This window comes from Diorhabda sublineata, chromosome 6, assembly GCF_026230105.1.
Source record: "Diorhabda sublineata isolate icDioSubl1.1 chromosome 6, icDioSubl1.1, whole genome shotgun sequence".
In the NCBI taxonomy this organism is placed as follows: domain Eukaryota; kingdom Metazoa; phylum Arthropoda; class Insecta; order Coleoptera; family Chrysomelidae; genus Diorhabda; species Diorhabda sublineata.
In genome coordinates, this window is record NC_079479.1 from 25,320,334 (window position 1) to 25,333,159 (window position 12,826).

Sequence of the window (12,826 nt, forward strand, 5' to 3'; positions counted from 1 at the left end):
TTTTTCTTTATTTGTAGCTCTACATCACGTTATAATAATGTTTTTAATAAAGAATTATTTAGGAAGATGACAAATTAAATTGAATTAGGAAACATTCAATATTGAGTTTCCTGAACGATTTTCTATATATAGTAATACAGTTTCTTATAATATTTTATCTGTTATGTTTTTCATTTACATTTCGAACTGCGCCTATGAATAAAGTCATAAATAGAAGTCTGTATGTAAGCAGAATATGAACCTTATCTTTATAGAGTAAATGACTAAAATTTGAATGTTGATTATACCATACATAAATTAATGATTATATATCAGTAAGTTTCTCGATTTACGATCTTTGGATTGTATATTAAAACAAAAGTGAACTATTTGATAGAATAATTGAAAAAAATAGAGAAAAATTCACGTAAATATTCTTATAGTTGATTCTCTTTTTTGAAAAATGTTCATAAATATTTTCCAAAGAAAGTTTGGTATTTTTGAGAATAATATTATGATTGTTGCAAAAATAAATATAACCTTCAATAACAACTACCTGGGAAACCAAATAGATAGTGCTGCAATACATTATTTTCTTCTTGTTCGATCAAACGATGCATTTATCGAAGTGGAGTGATTCGATGTCCGCCGCTAGTAAGTCTTCAGTGTGACGACAATTATCAAAAGCCGTCTATAAAACTATAAAACTAAAAAATTTACGTGAAGTTCCTAGAAACAATTCGAAATGCGTGTGTAAAACAAGTAGTTTTCATCATTGCTTTTAAATTTTTTGTGCAAATACTGACCACCTAAAAATATTATGATAACTAAAAAATTTCATCTTGAAGAAGGTGGTTATTAAGTTGGTCCAACCTGTATGAGAACAGACATATTAACCAATAATAAATATGAAAAATTTATTTTCAATTATGCAAATTGATAAAAATTTTTAAAAAAACAATCTCTAAGTAGCAGTCAACTTCCCTGTCCAATTCGTCCCATAACAATTCAATAGGGTTAAGCTCGGGCGACTGTGATGGTCAAACCATTATTTTTAAGACATTCATCCTTTCAAATACTCTTTGTACAACTTCGAGGAATTATTGGCAACGTTGTCATGCTGGAGGGTAATTATTCTACCGTTCAGACACCAGCCTACTACTACTGATACTTTAATATTCTGTTTAGTCTACTTTCATAAAAATCCTTTCAATTTTTACCAGGTCTTCAGTCGCCCTTCCTCCAAAACATCCTCAAACCATCATCGTGTTTTTCTTCTGACCTGCGCACTCCATAAAACTTTCTCACATTCTTTATGCGTCCAATTTGTATCTTCTTAGCTTACTGCAACCTTTTAATTTGATTCCAAAAAGTTCGGCTTGTCTCAATTTCTTTTTTACCGTTGAAGTACTCAAAGGTAAATCCCTAGGTTCATTGATCTGAGCTGCTTTCTCTGGGGCAGTGAGTCGTCATCACGTTTACTGATCAATACAATGCGTTTATTTTTTTTTTTTTCGACGCCGCTCCAAGGCTCCTGGTGGTACATCGAGGTATCTTTAATTCGGCGGCATGTTATGGTTACTTTTGCCTAGACCACGAAGCATTGCGATTAAAGAACGAATTTCAAACGAAATTTCCTTGGTTTTACCTATTTAAAAATTTACTTCAGAATTTGCGAGAACCGAAACGAATGTGACAAAAAGGTTTCTTGGTCCGAAAAGTATGAAAAGTGTAGCAGTATGGCGTGGACCGAAACTTTCTACCGGTAGTGAAAGCTAATACGAGGGCTGCTACTTATGTTTTGATAATGACAAATGTAAATAAAAATTTATAGAAATGGCTTCATTGTTTCTCAAAATAATCTCAATTGAGATCAATATTAATAAACAATTCTATGTTTTGACTGTTCAAGAACGTTTTTCTTGGAACTAATGCGTGACAATTTGCATTTATTTACCTGATGTTTTCGAAAACTTCTGGTAAACTGGTGTACCATTCGGATAACCAGCGAAACATGGTGGTTCGAGTTGGTGCTTCATCACCAAAAGTCGAAGCGAGTTGATCGGCACTCTTCTGTTGGTTTAATCCACGTCGAAAGTCATAGAAAATCATCGCACGAAATTGTTAATGTTAATTCCATATTTTGACCAAGATAAAAAATGTTTCAAGTATCTGTGAACGACTCAAATAGCACTCGTGTGGCAACAAACTCTGAGTACGTTCATCATTAATAATGTAACTTTATGTTGGTAATGTCAATTTTGACATATTGCCATCTGTTAAAACTTAAGTAACAACCCTCGTACTACGAAATATATAAAAACCATAAATTCAGTTCATCATCGTATAAAAACAAGTTTTCCGAACACAATAAGATGGATTTAAATCGGACGTTCGGGCTTATATCACAATTTTAATTATGTATGAGTCAAACGGGCTTCAGACAACTGCCAACCATTGTCGATTTATGTTAATTATTGAAATATAATTTATAGTCTTCTCTGAATCGATCAGCATGATTGGTTCTGGGCTCGTATTTCCTATGGGCAATAAATTTAAATGAACAAAAGACCAAATCCATTGCTAATATTGCTGTATGTACGTGCGTCTGAAAAGTCGCATGTGCCGTTGTGTCCCCTCGCGTTTTTTCCTCACTTAATACATATACGTAAAAAATATCAGATCTGCAATCGATACATCGACGAGTGTATATAGTAGATAACTTTTTCTAATTATGATATGCATCTTTCATCAGTGATTCAAGGCTTTGGTACCATTTTTTTGACGTTAAAAACTGTTAGACATAACATTCAGCGATTTTTCTATGAAATATCTTCAACTGAAAATGACAAAATTGAAATTGATTATTCAACGAGAGGTTTGCAGATGATTTCACGACATGCATTCATATCTTGAACCCAGTTCACAATCTTTGCTAAATAGGACTAGGAAACATAAGCAATGTAGACCAAAAATTAAAGAAAACGGTATAATTTTGTAGGTAGTAGACAATTTATTGTAGGAGGATTATCTAGTGATATTTAAGTCTTCATTATCAAAGATGTTTTTACAACTATGTATGGGAGTATTGGAAACAGTGGAATGGACTGATAGAACCCAGGATTTGAGCTCTTTTCTATGGATTATTCAAAATCTAAATTCTACACTAATAGACCTACAATTATTTATGCAAGAAAAGCAGATCATACCACCTGCTATGCTAGAGAATATTCTAGAAGAATGTTATGTTATTTTCAAGCGGATAATGGACAATAATTTGAAGATATATTATAAATTAACTATTATTTGGTTTTGTTATTGTTCCACAGTAATCGCAATCCCGAAATCTACATCAAATAATGAATTCCCGAATACTTTATTAGAATTGTATCATTCCATAGTCGATAATTCAGTTTGTCATTCAAAAAGAGACATTATCGTTAATAATCTAGCTTCAATGAAATATAAAAATTCATATTAGAAGACCCTATAGTAATATTTTCTTTCTCCGCATATTTTTATACACAAATAAGTTGAAAATCTATTCTATTAATTATTATTAACTGTATTTTTTGTATATCATTTCAATATTACCAATATATTAACTATATAAAAATTTAGGAAGTTATCATAAATTTAATATGCACATAGTTATTTCTGAAAATTGCTTTATGCATACGGAATACTTTAATTATGAACCTCGCCTAGTAATTTGACTCACGTGTCTTTTTGGAATGATGTAAATGGGATTTTCTAACGTTCCTTGACCGAGAACAGTCGTAAAATAATGATTGTCATGAAGATAAGTTGAAAAAGATAGTTTTCTGATGAAATATGTCACTCCACAAACCACCATGAATTGTTTAAAGTTATTACAAACTACTGTATAGACACCGATATATTTCTAGCAGACATCAGCAAAGGACAAAATTTATGCAGAAACAGATGGGTTCAATATCGAAAAGGGTGTCCGACAAGGTGACAAAGTTTCTCCCATTTGTGTTTTTCCAACGAACTATCCACAGCTTCCCTAAATATAGGCTTTAGTCCTGAAGTTAGAAGGCGAGGAAATCGAATACGTAAAATCCTGAGATGTGAGATCTGAGCTGAAGGAGACAATCAAACTAGAGAACTAAACAGAAAGAGAGGACTGTCTTGGGCTGCATTTGACAAGCTGAGAGATATATTCAAGTCAGATATACCACCTACCTGTCGAAAGGTGTTTGACCAATGCATTTTCCCAGTGTTGACTTAAGGCTCAGAAACACTAAGGCTCTTGACGTTTGGAACCATTCAAACGCTTTACGCCGCGCCTCTAATTATTTGGAACAATTGCAGCATAAACGTCGTATTTGGCGTCAGCACAAAATGTTGAAATTCGATAAAGAAAAAGACGAATTATTAATAGAATCAGTCCATGTTATTGTGTATTATACAATAAAAGTGACCATCAACTTTTTCTTTAGGTGATATGGTTAGGTTAGATTGGGATGCCTTTAAGATTGCAGTTTGATTATACATTCCCGCACAAGTTCTACGATATATTTGAATTATCCTCAATTGACACGAAAATATTCAATAAATTTGGTATTTTTTTCTTTCATGTGTTTTGTATCTTCATAAATATCACACGACTACACGATAGTTCTGTTTGTCGACTATTGTTGAGAACGAGACGTCGTCGTTCGCGTATGAGATGTATTGACGCTGTGTCTGGCGTTCAGACGTCGATCGAGACGTTTACGCTCAAGTGGGATGCCGCATAGAGCATTTAATAGGAAACCGAGGCCTAACATTGGAACAAAATCATGTAAATAAAATAAGAATAAGTCAACGAGCCATGGAGAGGTCCAGTTAGGAATGACTAACTGCGTAGAAGAATCAAAGATGAAGATGCAATCGAAACTCTTGCGATATTATTTTCCTCATATGTTAAAGTTCTAGTGAAATGGTTTTTCATTATTATGTAATTTAATTACATATAAAGGTCAATGAATGAAAAAAGAACGTAGATTCTTGCGTTTTTATTAATAGAACCAAAATATTTGATTTTGTCGAAGGATCTATCATTGAAATGCAGTAACCACCGTATATTATAAAGAAAAGTGTCATAAAATTCTTAACATTTATATGTATAAAAAGTTGTTAATTGAATATAAACGAGACAATCACCAACTGTTACAAATTAAAATCGTTTTTATATATTAAAATACCCAAACAAAATCATGAAAATAAACGAATTTCATTCAAAAATGATCATTTATAATTAGTTTTATAATATTTCTTACATCATAAATTTACTATGAACAGAATTTTCAGATATACAGAATAAGATAGCAACCTGTTTGTATAGTATAGATATCTTCACAATCTTATACATTCTCGTAAAAAGATGTTCTTGATGTATAGAATATTTACAGAAACGAAGATTCGTTCTCGAAAAGCCCATATTATGTTCCAAGTCGAGTACCATCAGGGCAATATAATCAGCGTGCAAGTCAGCCCTAATGAAAGCGCATCTCAAAATGTTGTGGCATATAAAACGGAATCAAGTCTATAAAAAGTCAGTTACCGTGATGTATATATAAGTTTATAATCGACCGTAAGTAAGTGGATTCGCCAATGGAAACGCGTAATACGGGTAGCTATAGAAACGTAGTCTTGTTTGTCTTATTGCTAAAGTAGAATGAATCCGTAGACCCGCCCAGTCTCCACACGTCTCTCTTCGTACGACCAACTCTTTTCATCATCAAGTTTCTCTTTATATCGATACGTTGATGGTATATACGAGAGATTTTTTCTCATTACGTTTAAGTGGAATTTATTACTCGAATTCCATCGTTCGGTAAACCTTTTTCAAAAGATCTCGGAGTTGAAGACATGTTTAGATACTATACAGACGTTAACTTATGAAATTTTTGGAAACACTTTTAATTACAGATTCATTTTTCACTCTTTTTGTATGTTTATGTACTAATATTACATAATTTATGGGGAAAAATTGACATATTAGGGTTACCTGCAACCTTTACTGATAACCTGTTACCTATTAAATCAAAATTGAACTATAATTCCGTATATCTCCAGTTCCATTAATTGGTAGCCCACGCAAAAATTTCTTGTTCTGAATATGTGTATTTTGTCGAATTAAACAAAAAGCAAAAGTCTTTTTCACTAAAAATAGCCTTCAGTTTCGATGACAACATCTTCAACGGCGCATAATTTCTGTCTAGCGAGCATCCTTTTGTCAATGTTACTACCGTAACGAGCTGTCCATAAGGTGGAGTCCTATCACCCCACTGTGATCATTGGAAGTGGTAGTTAACACAATCAAAAAATGAGATGATAAAGTGTAGCTCTCGATCAACCCCAGTAATACATCGCTAGTCCCATTTTAAAGAAAGCAAATATAAGCGCTCTTATCGTGAATGGAACTAAATTAATAACTATCTAGGAGTCATCCTGGATAAAACACTTACTTAGAACGATCACCTCTACAAGGTAATTGCAAAAGCCACTGTGGCTATAAAGACTTGTCGCAAGCTTGTGGGCAAGATATGTTGACTAAAGCCTCAAATGGTATTCTGCATATACCAAACAGTCATCAAACCCATGATCACAAATGCAGCTCTTGTTTGGTAGTCGAAAACTGAACAAACGAAATCTTAGAAAAAGCTGAATAAGAAAGAAAGGCTGATCGCGCCCACGGGCTAATCCAGATAGTAAAACTGAATCCAGGAAATCTGATAAGTCACCTGAGGATTCTAAGGCTAATAAAGCTAGAAAGCTGCGACAAACCAATAGATCAAATTCATAGTATGTTTGGTTGTCGGAGATGTAGAAATTGATTTTCTTTCCTCTGGCAGCGCTTGGAGCTTTATTTCTTTCGTTCGTTTATGGTATCCTCAAAAATTATATTTTCTACTGGTTAATTTTTCGATTGAACTCTTGAAAATAGGTACCACAGAAGATTTGTGTTAATATTCTAAATCTTATAATCAGTGCCATTTAATCGCTATACTTTGAAAGCTTTGAAAGAATGTCTATCAAGTGTTGATTGGAATGCCTAACACTGCTTCTAAGCCCATTATTGGAAAGTAATTCTATCTCAAGTTATAATTATATACATATTATTAGTCTACTACTATATCGTCAATATTTTGATCTGTATTATAAACTGAATTTGCGTTTAATTGAATTTATATCCATTTTATGTTGGTTGGAATTTGGTTCAGAGACTTACCGAATTTACTAATGTTATATTAACATTATTAGAAATAAAAGATTCAAGATATTCAATCTAAAAGATATGTTTATATTTCTTCTTGGGGGTAGCAATTCGATTTGTAATACGAGTAATTCATCAAAGTCTTTAAAAAAAATTCTTTTACTAGAAATAGTCGAAAATCTATTCTTTCGAAATATCATTTGCCGTTCTTGGCATTGTTCATTGTATACACTTTAATCTCTTTCTTTGGCCAGGTGTTACTTCACAGAAATTCACTGTTAACATACCTAGAAAAGTCCCTTTTTACCTGAGATTACTTATCATTACCGATAATATAAACAGCTGCATTGTTTGACACGGTTCTACAAAACACAGAAATATTTCAGTTTCGAAATTTCGTACGTATTTACAAAATCCTTTTCAAGGCGAACTGACGGTTTCTGGGAATTTGCGAGCTATTTTTTTTATTTAATTTCTTTTAAGAGAATTGTCAGGTATCCAAAACATCTTAGGATCGTACCGGCGACTCTTGTACATATGAATAACGTTCCTGTGTTTATTCAAGTTATATATTTACATAAGAAATCACTAATTCCGTCAAAAACAAAACTTGTAAAAAAACAAAGTCTGGCAACTCAGTTCTTCTACCGTAAAAAGTTCTGAGATCAATATAATATCAAGTCGGTTGATTTATTAAGTCCCTACTTGAAGAAACTTCTGTCTTGAGTTATTAGCTAACCTTACAACATCTTATAGTGACCACATTAGTATTAACAATCTTGAAAAAAATGTTTAAATAAAATATATTATAGTAAATAAGATTATTTAGTACGATTAGTTGGACTTTGTTTTTGATGGCATAGTGTTTTCCCTCAAAAGGAACTGAATAAATTAAACGCCTTGGTATTACATGGATCTCAAAGCATTTTATGGTTAGGTGAGACTTGGTTTATTTCAGATTTAGGTAGACCTCCTTTTTTCCTTTCCAGTACCCTCTACTTCTTAAATACCAACAACGAATTTTCTCTGTCTTTTTTATTTGTGCAGGTAGTCTTCCTCTTTTTTTCCGATTCTACTTCTTGAGCTTTAGCTAAAGTTTTTCTCAAATCCCTCTTCCTATCTCTAAGGGTTTTTCTCGCAGGTTTCTTAGTCTATTGTATTCACAAACTGAAGATTCCTGCGTTTTAATACTTCGAAAGTCGACATTAATTTGATGTAACCCTCCCAGACTTGTAAATTTCAAAAGTGCCACGTAAGCTTGACCGGATGTGAATACTGCAGAACCGATATCCATCTACGCATTGTTGAGACTTAGGCCCTGATTTTTGTGTATAGTTATAGCATATGTTATACATATGGGAAACTGTTGTCGATAAACGTAAGCTCTATTAATAATTTCAAATTTAGTTTTGACCGGACCCAGTTAGTAAACATGTTCTTTATTAAATGTACTGTATATTTTAATAATTATTGTTGTATTTTCCGGATCAACCTCTACTTTTTGCTCTATACAGATAGAACCATTAACGTTTAATCATTTTTTTCATCTTTTTTATTATTTATGCAGTTGGTGTATCTAGAAAACTGGACTGAGTAGATGTAATAGGCCTCCTGTGAGAAAGACTTCTGGACTAAGATAACAAAATATTTTAGTTTTTTCGTGATTTATACCAATTATATTCAAAATTTGAGGATTCTATGCCTAAGAATTTTAATGATCAGTCAGTAAGTGAGTGGCAGAGTTAAAAACTTTGACTTGTTATAATTCTAAAAGTACTATTTCAAATTGATTAAAATTTGAATGATACCTTGTTCATACAATGCTTGCTTGAATACTAGAAATACAGGCTTCTAGTTCAATCCATAACGAAGATATAGGCCGTGCCGCTTTTTTTGCTCGACGTGGCGGGGGCACTCCCTTGCCCCCAAAGTTTTAATTTCACGGACAACAAATTCCATGTTCAGTTTTCGTTTCTTATAATGTACATACTTTTGACACTTCATCATATGTTTAGAATCAATTTTACTTTGAATCCAGTTTTATTTGTTTGGATGTCTTTTTTAATAGTTTTATTTTTCTCTTTTCACAATGGGATCTATCCTTGTCTCTGTTTTGTATTTCTGGGTTTCATTTCGATTACATCGTGAGCCATTCTTTTATTGCTTGTTATTTTATTTGTAACAAGTATTGTTTTAAATTGAAAATGGAAATGTTTGCTTCGATTTCAAATAATTCATCGATGAAACATCATCTACATACTCTAATTTCTGCAAAATTGAAAATTTGCTTTCTCCAAAAACTTATTTGAAACATTTAGATCGATCACTAGATATTTGTTTTTACTAGTTAAAAATAAATCATAGCCTTGCATAGAACCATTGGATATTATTCTTGAGTTTCAAGAACTCGAACTTATTTTTGTAAACAAATGGCAATGTTAGATCAAAGTAGAAGATGTTAAGCTTTCTGATTAGATTGACGGTCATTTCAATTGTAAAAATTAGGGCTATTGGTCTAATGAGAATCTTAACTGCATGAGTAAAGAATATACTCAATATCCAGAAAAAGTTTGAACAGAAATTATTGGATTTAATATTGCAGGCCCTATTTTCATTGATGGCATTTTTAATGGCATCTTTGACTAAATTATTTCCTGATATATTCACGTCTATTGAATATATTAGGCACTTTAAGTACTTTTTCTTCTTGGTTTATTCTTTGTACGGATATTTGCAGTCATTTTCGTTTCCTACATAGAACTTTCCATCTGTTTTTATCAATTTTTTGCCAAGAAGTAAATATTAAACGAACTGGATATTCAATCAAAATATTTCTTATTACATATATTCCGTTATACGAATGTTTTTTCAAAATTTATAATACAGTTCACACTCTAGTCCATCAATTTCAACTTTATCCTGACGTCAAGTCTAACTAAGACAACAAATCATATACATAGAAATTCAAAAAGAAATGTATATTGTATATTTTTGACAAGCAAATAGTGATTTTAATATTCATTGGAAATTATTTGTCCAAAAAAATAGGCAATAAAAAAAGGAATTTATGATTAAGCTATTTAAATTTAATCCATTTGATTATCCTTGGCCCATTTATAAATGACTATACATATCGGATTATTGAACAAAGGTAGTGGGTCTTTGATACCATGTGGTACATATTGCTGAACTTAATAAAAACAATAAGTACCACGAATGTAAGATGTAGACCATCCAAACTCGAAAAGACATTATCTTACCTTGCAAGATCATTAATAATAAAATTTACCACGAAAAATAAGCTGGTTAAATGATCATTCTTAGTTAACTCTTCTATTGATTGAAAATTTTTCTACTTTTAGTAGAATACGAGGGCTGCTACATTTCCGCATGTGTTTGAACCAATTGCCGAAATGAACTGATGTGCGAGAGATCGCATTGTCTTAGTGGAGAATGATTCGTCTTCTTCAATTGGTTTCCCTGATACACTTCTGGTAAACGAATGCTTGTGTACTGTTCAGAATTGACCGTTCTACGTTGCTCTAATCGAACAGTGGTGACATGACCAATTATTGAGAGAATTGGTAACCATGTGTACTTCGAGCGCGAACAACTTTTATTGGCTTTGGCTCGTCTAGAAAGACCCGAAAAGTTAATTGTTGCTTAGCCGATTTTGGACGATCTTCCCGAAATTCATCCTGTAGCGGAGTGCGACCACGGTTGAATTCGGAAAACTCGAGATGGTGCTTCATCACCAAAAGTCGGAGCGAGTTGATCTGCTCACTGCCGTATGTTTCAAGTATCTGTGAACAATTCAAATAGCATTCGTATCACAACACGCTACGTTTACCATTGAAAATTATGATGGATATGTCAGCTTTGACATATTTACATCCGTTTTGCCATATCTCGAAACTTAACAACCCTCGTAGCATAAAAGTTTTCTCATTTTCACTGATATTGACGTCAGGATATAGACGTAAAATCAAAAAGATTTTTCGAATCACATCTACCCATTAGAAAACTGATTTACTTTTATGATTTATCTAAATTATTTTTTTTTGTTTTTATTTTTCGTTTGATTTTTATTTTGTTTTTAATTTTATTTCAGGCTAAATTTTTTTCTAAATTTTCTCAACTTGGGAGATGACTGAAAATATCCGGATAGGAATCTGATGTGTCGCGGGAACAGAATCAAAGTAAAAGAAGAAAGAGACTTATTAGTTCCATGCCGAAATAAAAAAAAATGTGATATTACTTTGTACTATATAATGTTTAAATATTTGTATATAATCTATACAGTTAATTGTAAGTTCCTACTAGATAAATAAGCTGCTTCCTATAAGTTATAAATAATTTAAATAACTGTAATGATTATTTTATGAAATAATTTTATTTAAATCTTTGTTCAATTTTTTTTGTTACTATAACCTTCAAACCCAGTGAGAAAATGTCTTATTATTATATTTATGTAAAATAAATATATTTCCATCAGTTGACTCATAGTATTTCTATTAATTTGAACCAATATCTTTGATATTACTGTCCTTAACTCCGAATCTATTTTAACTTCGGAATACCACTCGTACAATTTTATATTTATAATTAGTCCATTGGAAAGAGTTGTGATCATATTATAACTAATAATACCGAATAGCTGACGGGACGAAGTCACTAGTTCTAAATTCAGAATATGAATTTTCGTCTCTTAACTATAGATCCAACATTCTTCTTCAGAAATTTTGAAGAGAAACATCTGCAGGTTAAAAAAAGAACAGGTAAGAAATTTTCGTAATTGAATCAGTAGTTTTAAAGCTCTATATTTTCAAATATATAAGTAAATGAAGTTCTTGTTCTGTACTCGATGAATTTGAGCAATTGAATTGAAGTTGAATTGAGTTGAATTATAAACATTAAAACACGCTTTCTATATAACATAGTATAAAAAAGTTTTAAAAACAAAAATCAAAGAGATGCAGATATTACAATAATGTTTGTATTCTGATTATTATCATCAAATACTTTCATTTTTAATTTTCAAAATTATAATCTGTTACGAATTATTTAATGATATATTTAGAGCGTAAACTAATAGATTTTCAATTTATTTACGAGGGTTGCTACTCAGGTTTCGAGATATGGCAACGCTGATGTGAATATATCAAATCTGGCATTGCCATCGTAAATTTTGACATTTTTAATGGTGAACGTCTGTCATAGGAGTGCTATTTGAGTTATTCACAAATACTTGAAACATTTATCTTGGTGAAAAAATTATATTAAAGTGTGAACATATTCATGCAATGATTTTCGACTTGGATTGAACCAACAGCAATGTACCGATCAACTCGCTTCGACGTTCGGTGCTGAAGCACTGGAGTCTCCATACCTCGCTCGATTGGTGCAAAGAAATGCTGAACAAATTCAATAACCTTGCTTCGTCTATAAGATTGTGACAGTCGACGAATCATGTATCTATGCATATGAATCCTAAATTAAACAATTGACTGCATAAGTCTTTCCAATCAGTCAAATACAACATTAGTAAAAATTGAAAATTCGGTTGATAAACCGATGTTGTTAAATAGACATAATAAACCCAAAACCTTTCTGTCTTCG

The 12,826-nt window shown here is 32.0% G+C and overlaps 1 protein-coding gene across 3 annotated transcripts in view; it reads left to right on the forward strand.

The window, feature by feature from the left end:
* Positions 1-11,706, forward strand: part of LOC130445363 (zinc finger homeobox protein 4) — a 282,274-nt gene extending 270,568 nt beyond the window's left edge. For all 3 annotated transcript variants that reach the window (XM_056780950.1, XM_056780949.1, XM_056780951.1), the window contains one exon: positions 11,319-11,706. In XM_056780950.1, the coding sequence (XP_056636928.1) occupies positions 11,319-11,323 (5 nt within the window). In that variant the 3' untranslated portion in view covers positions 11,324-11,706. The remainder of the gene's footprint in view (positions 1-11,318) is intronic.
* Positions 11,707-12,826: the final 1,120 nt, after the last annotated feature.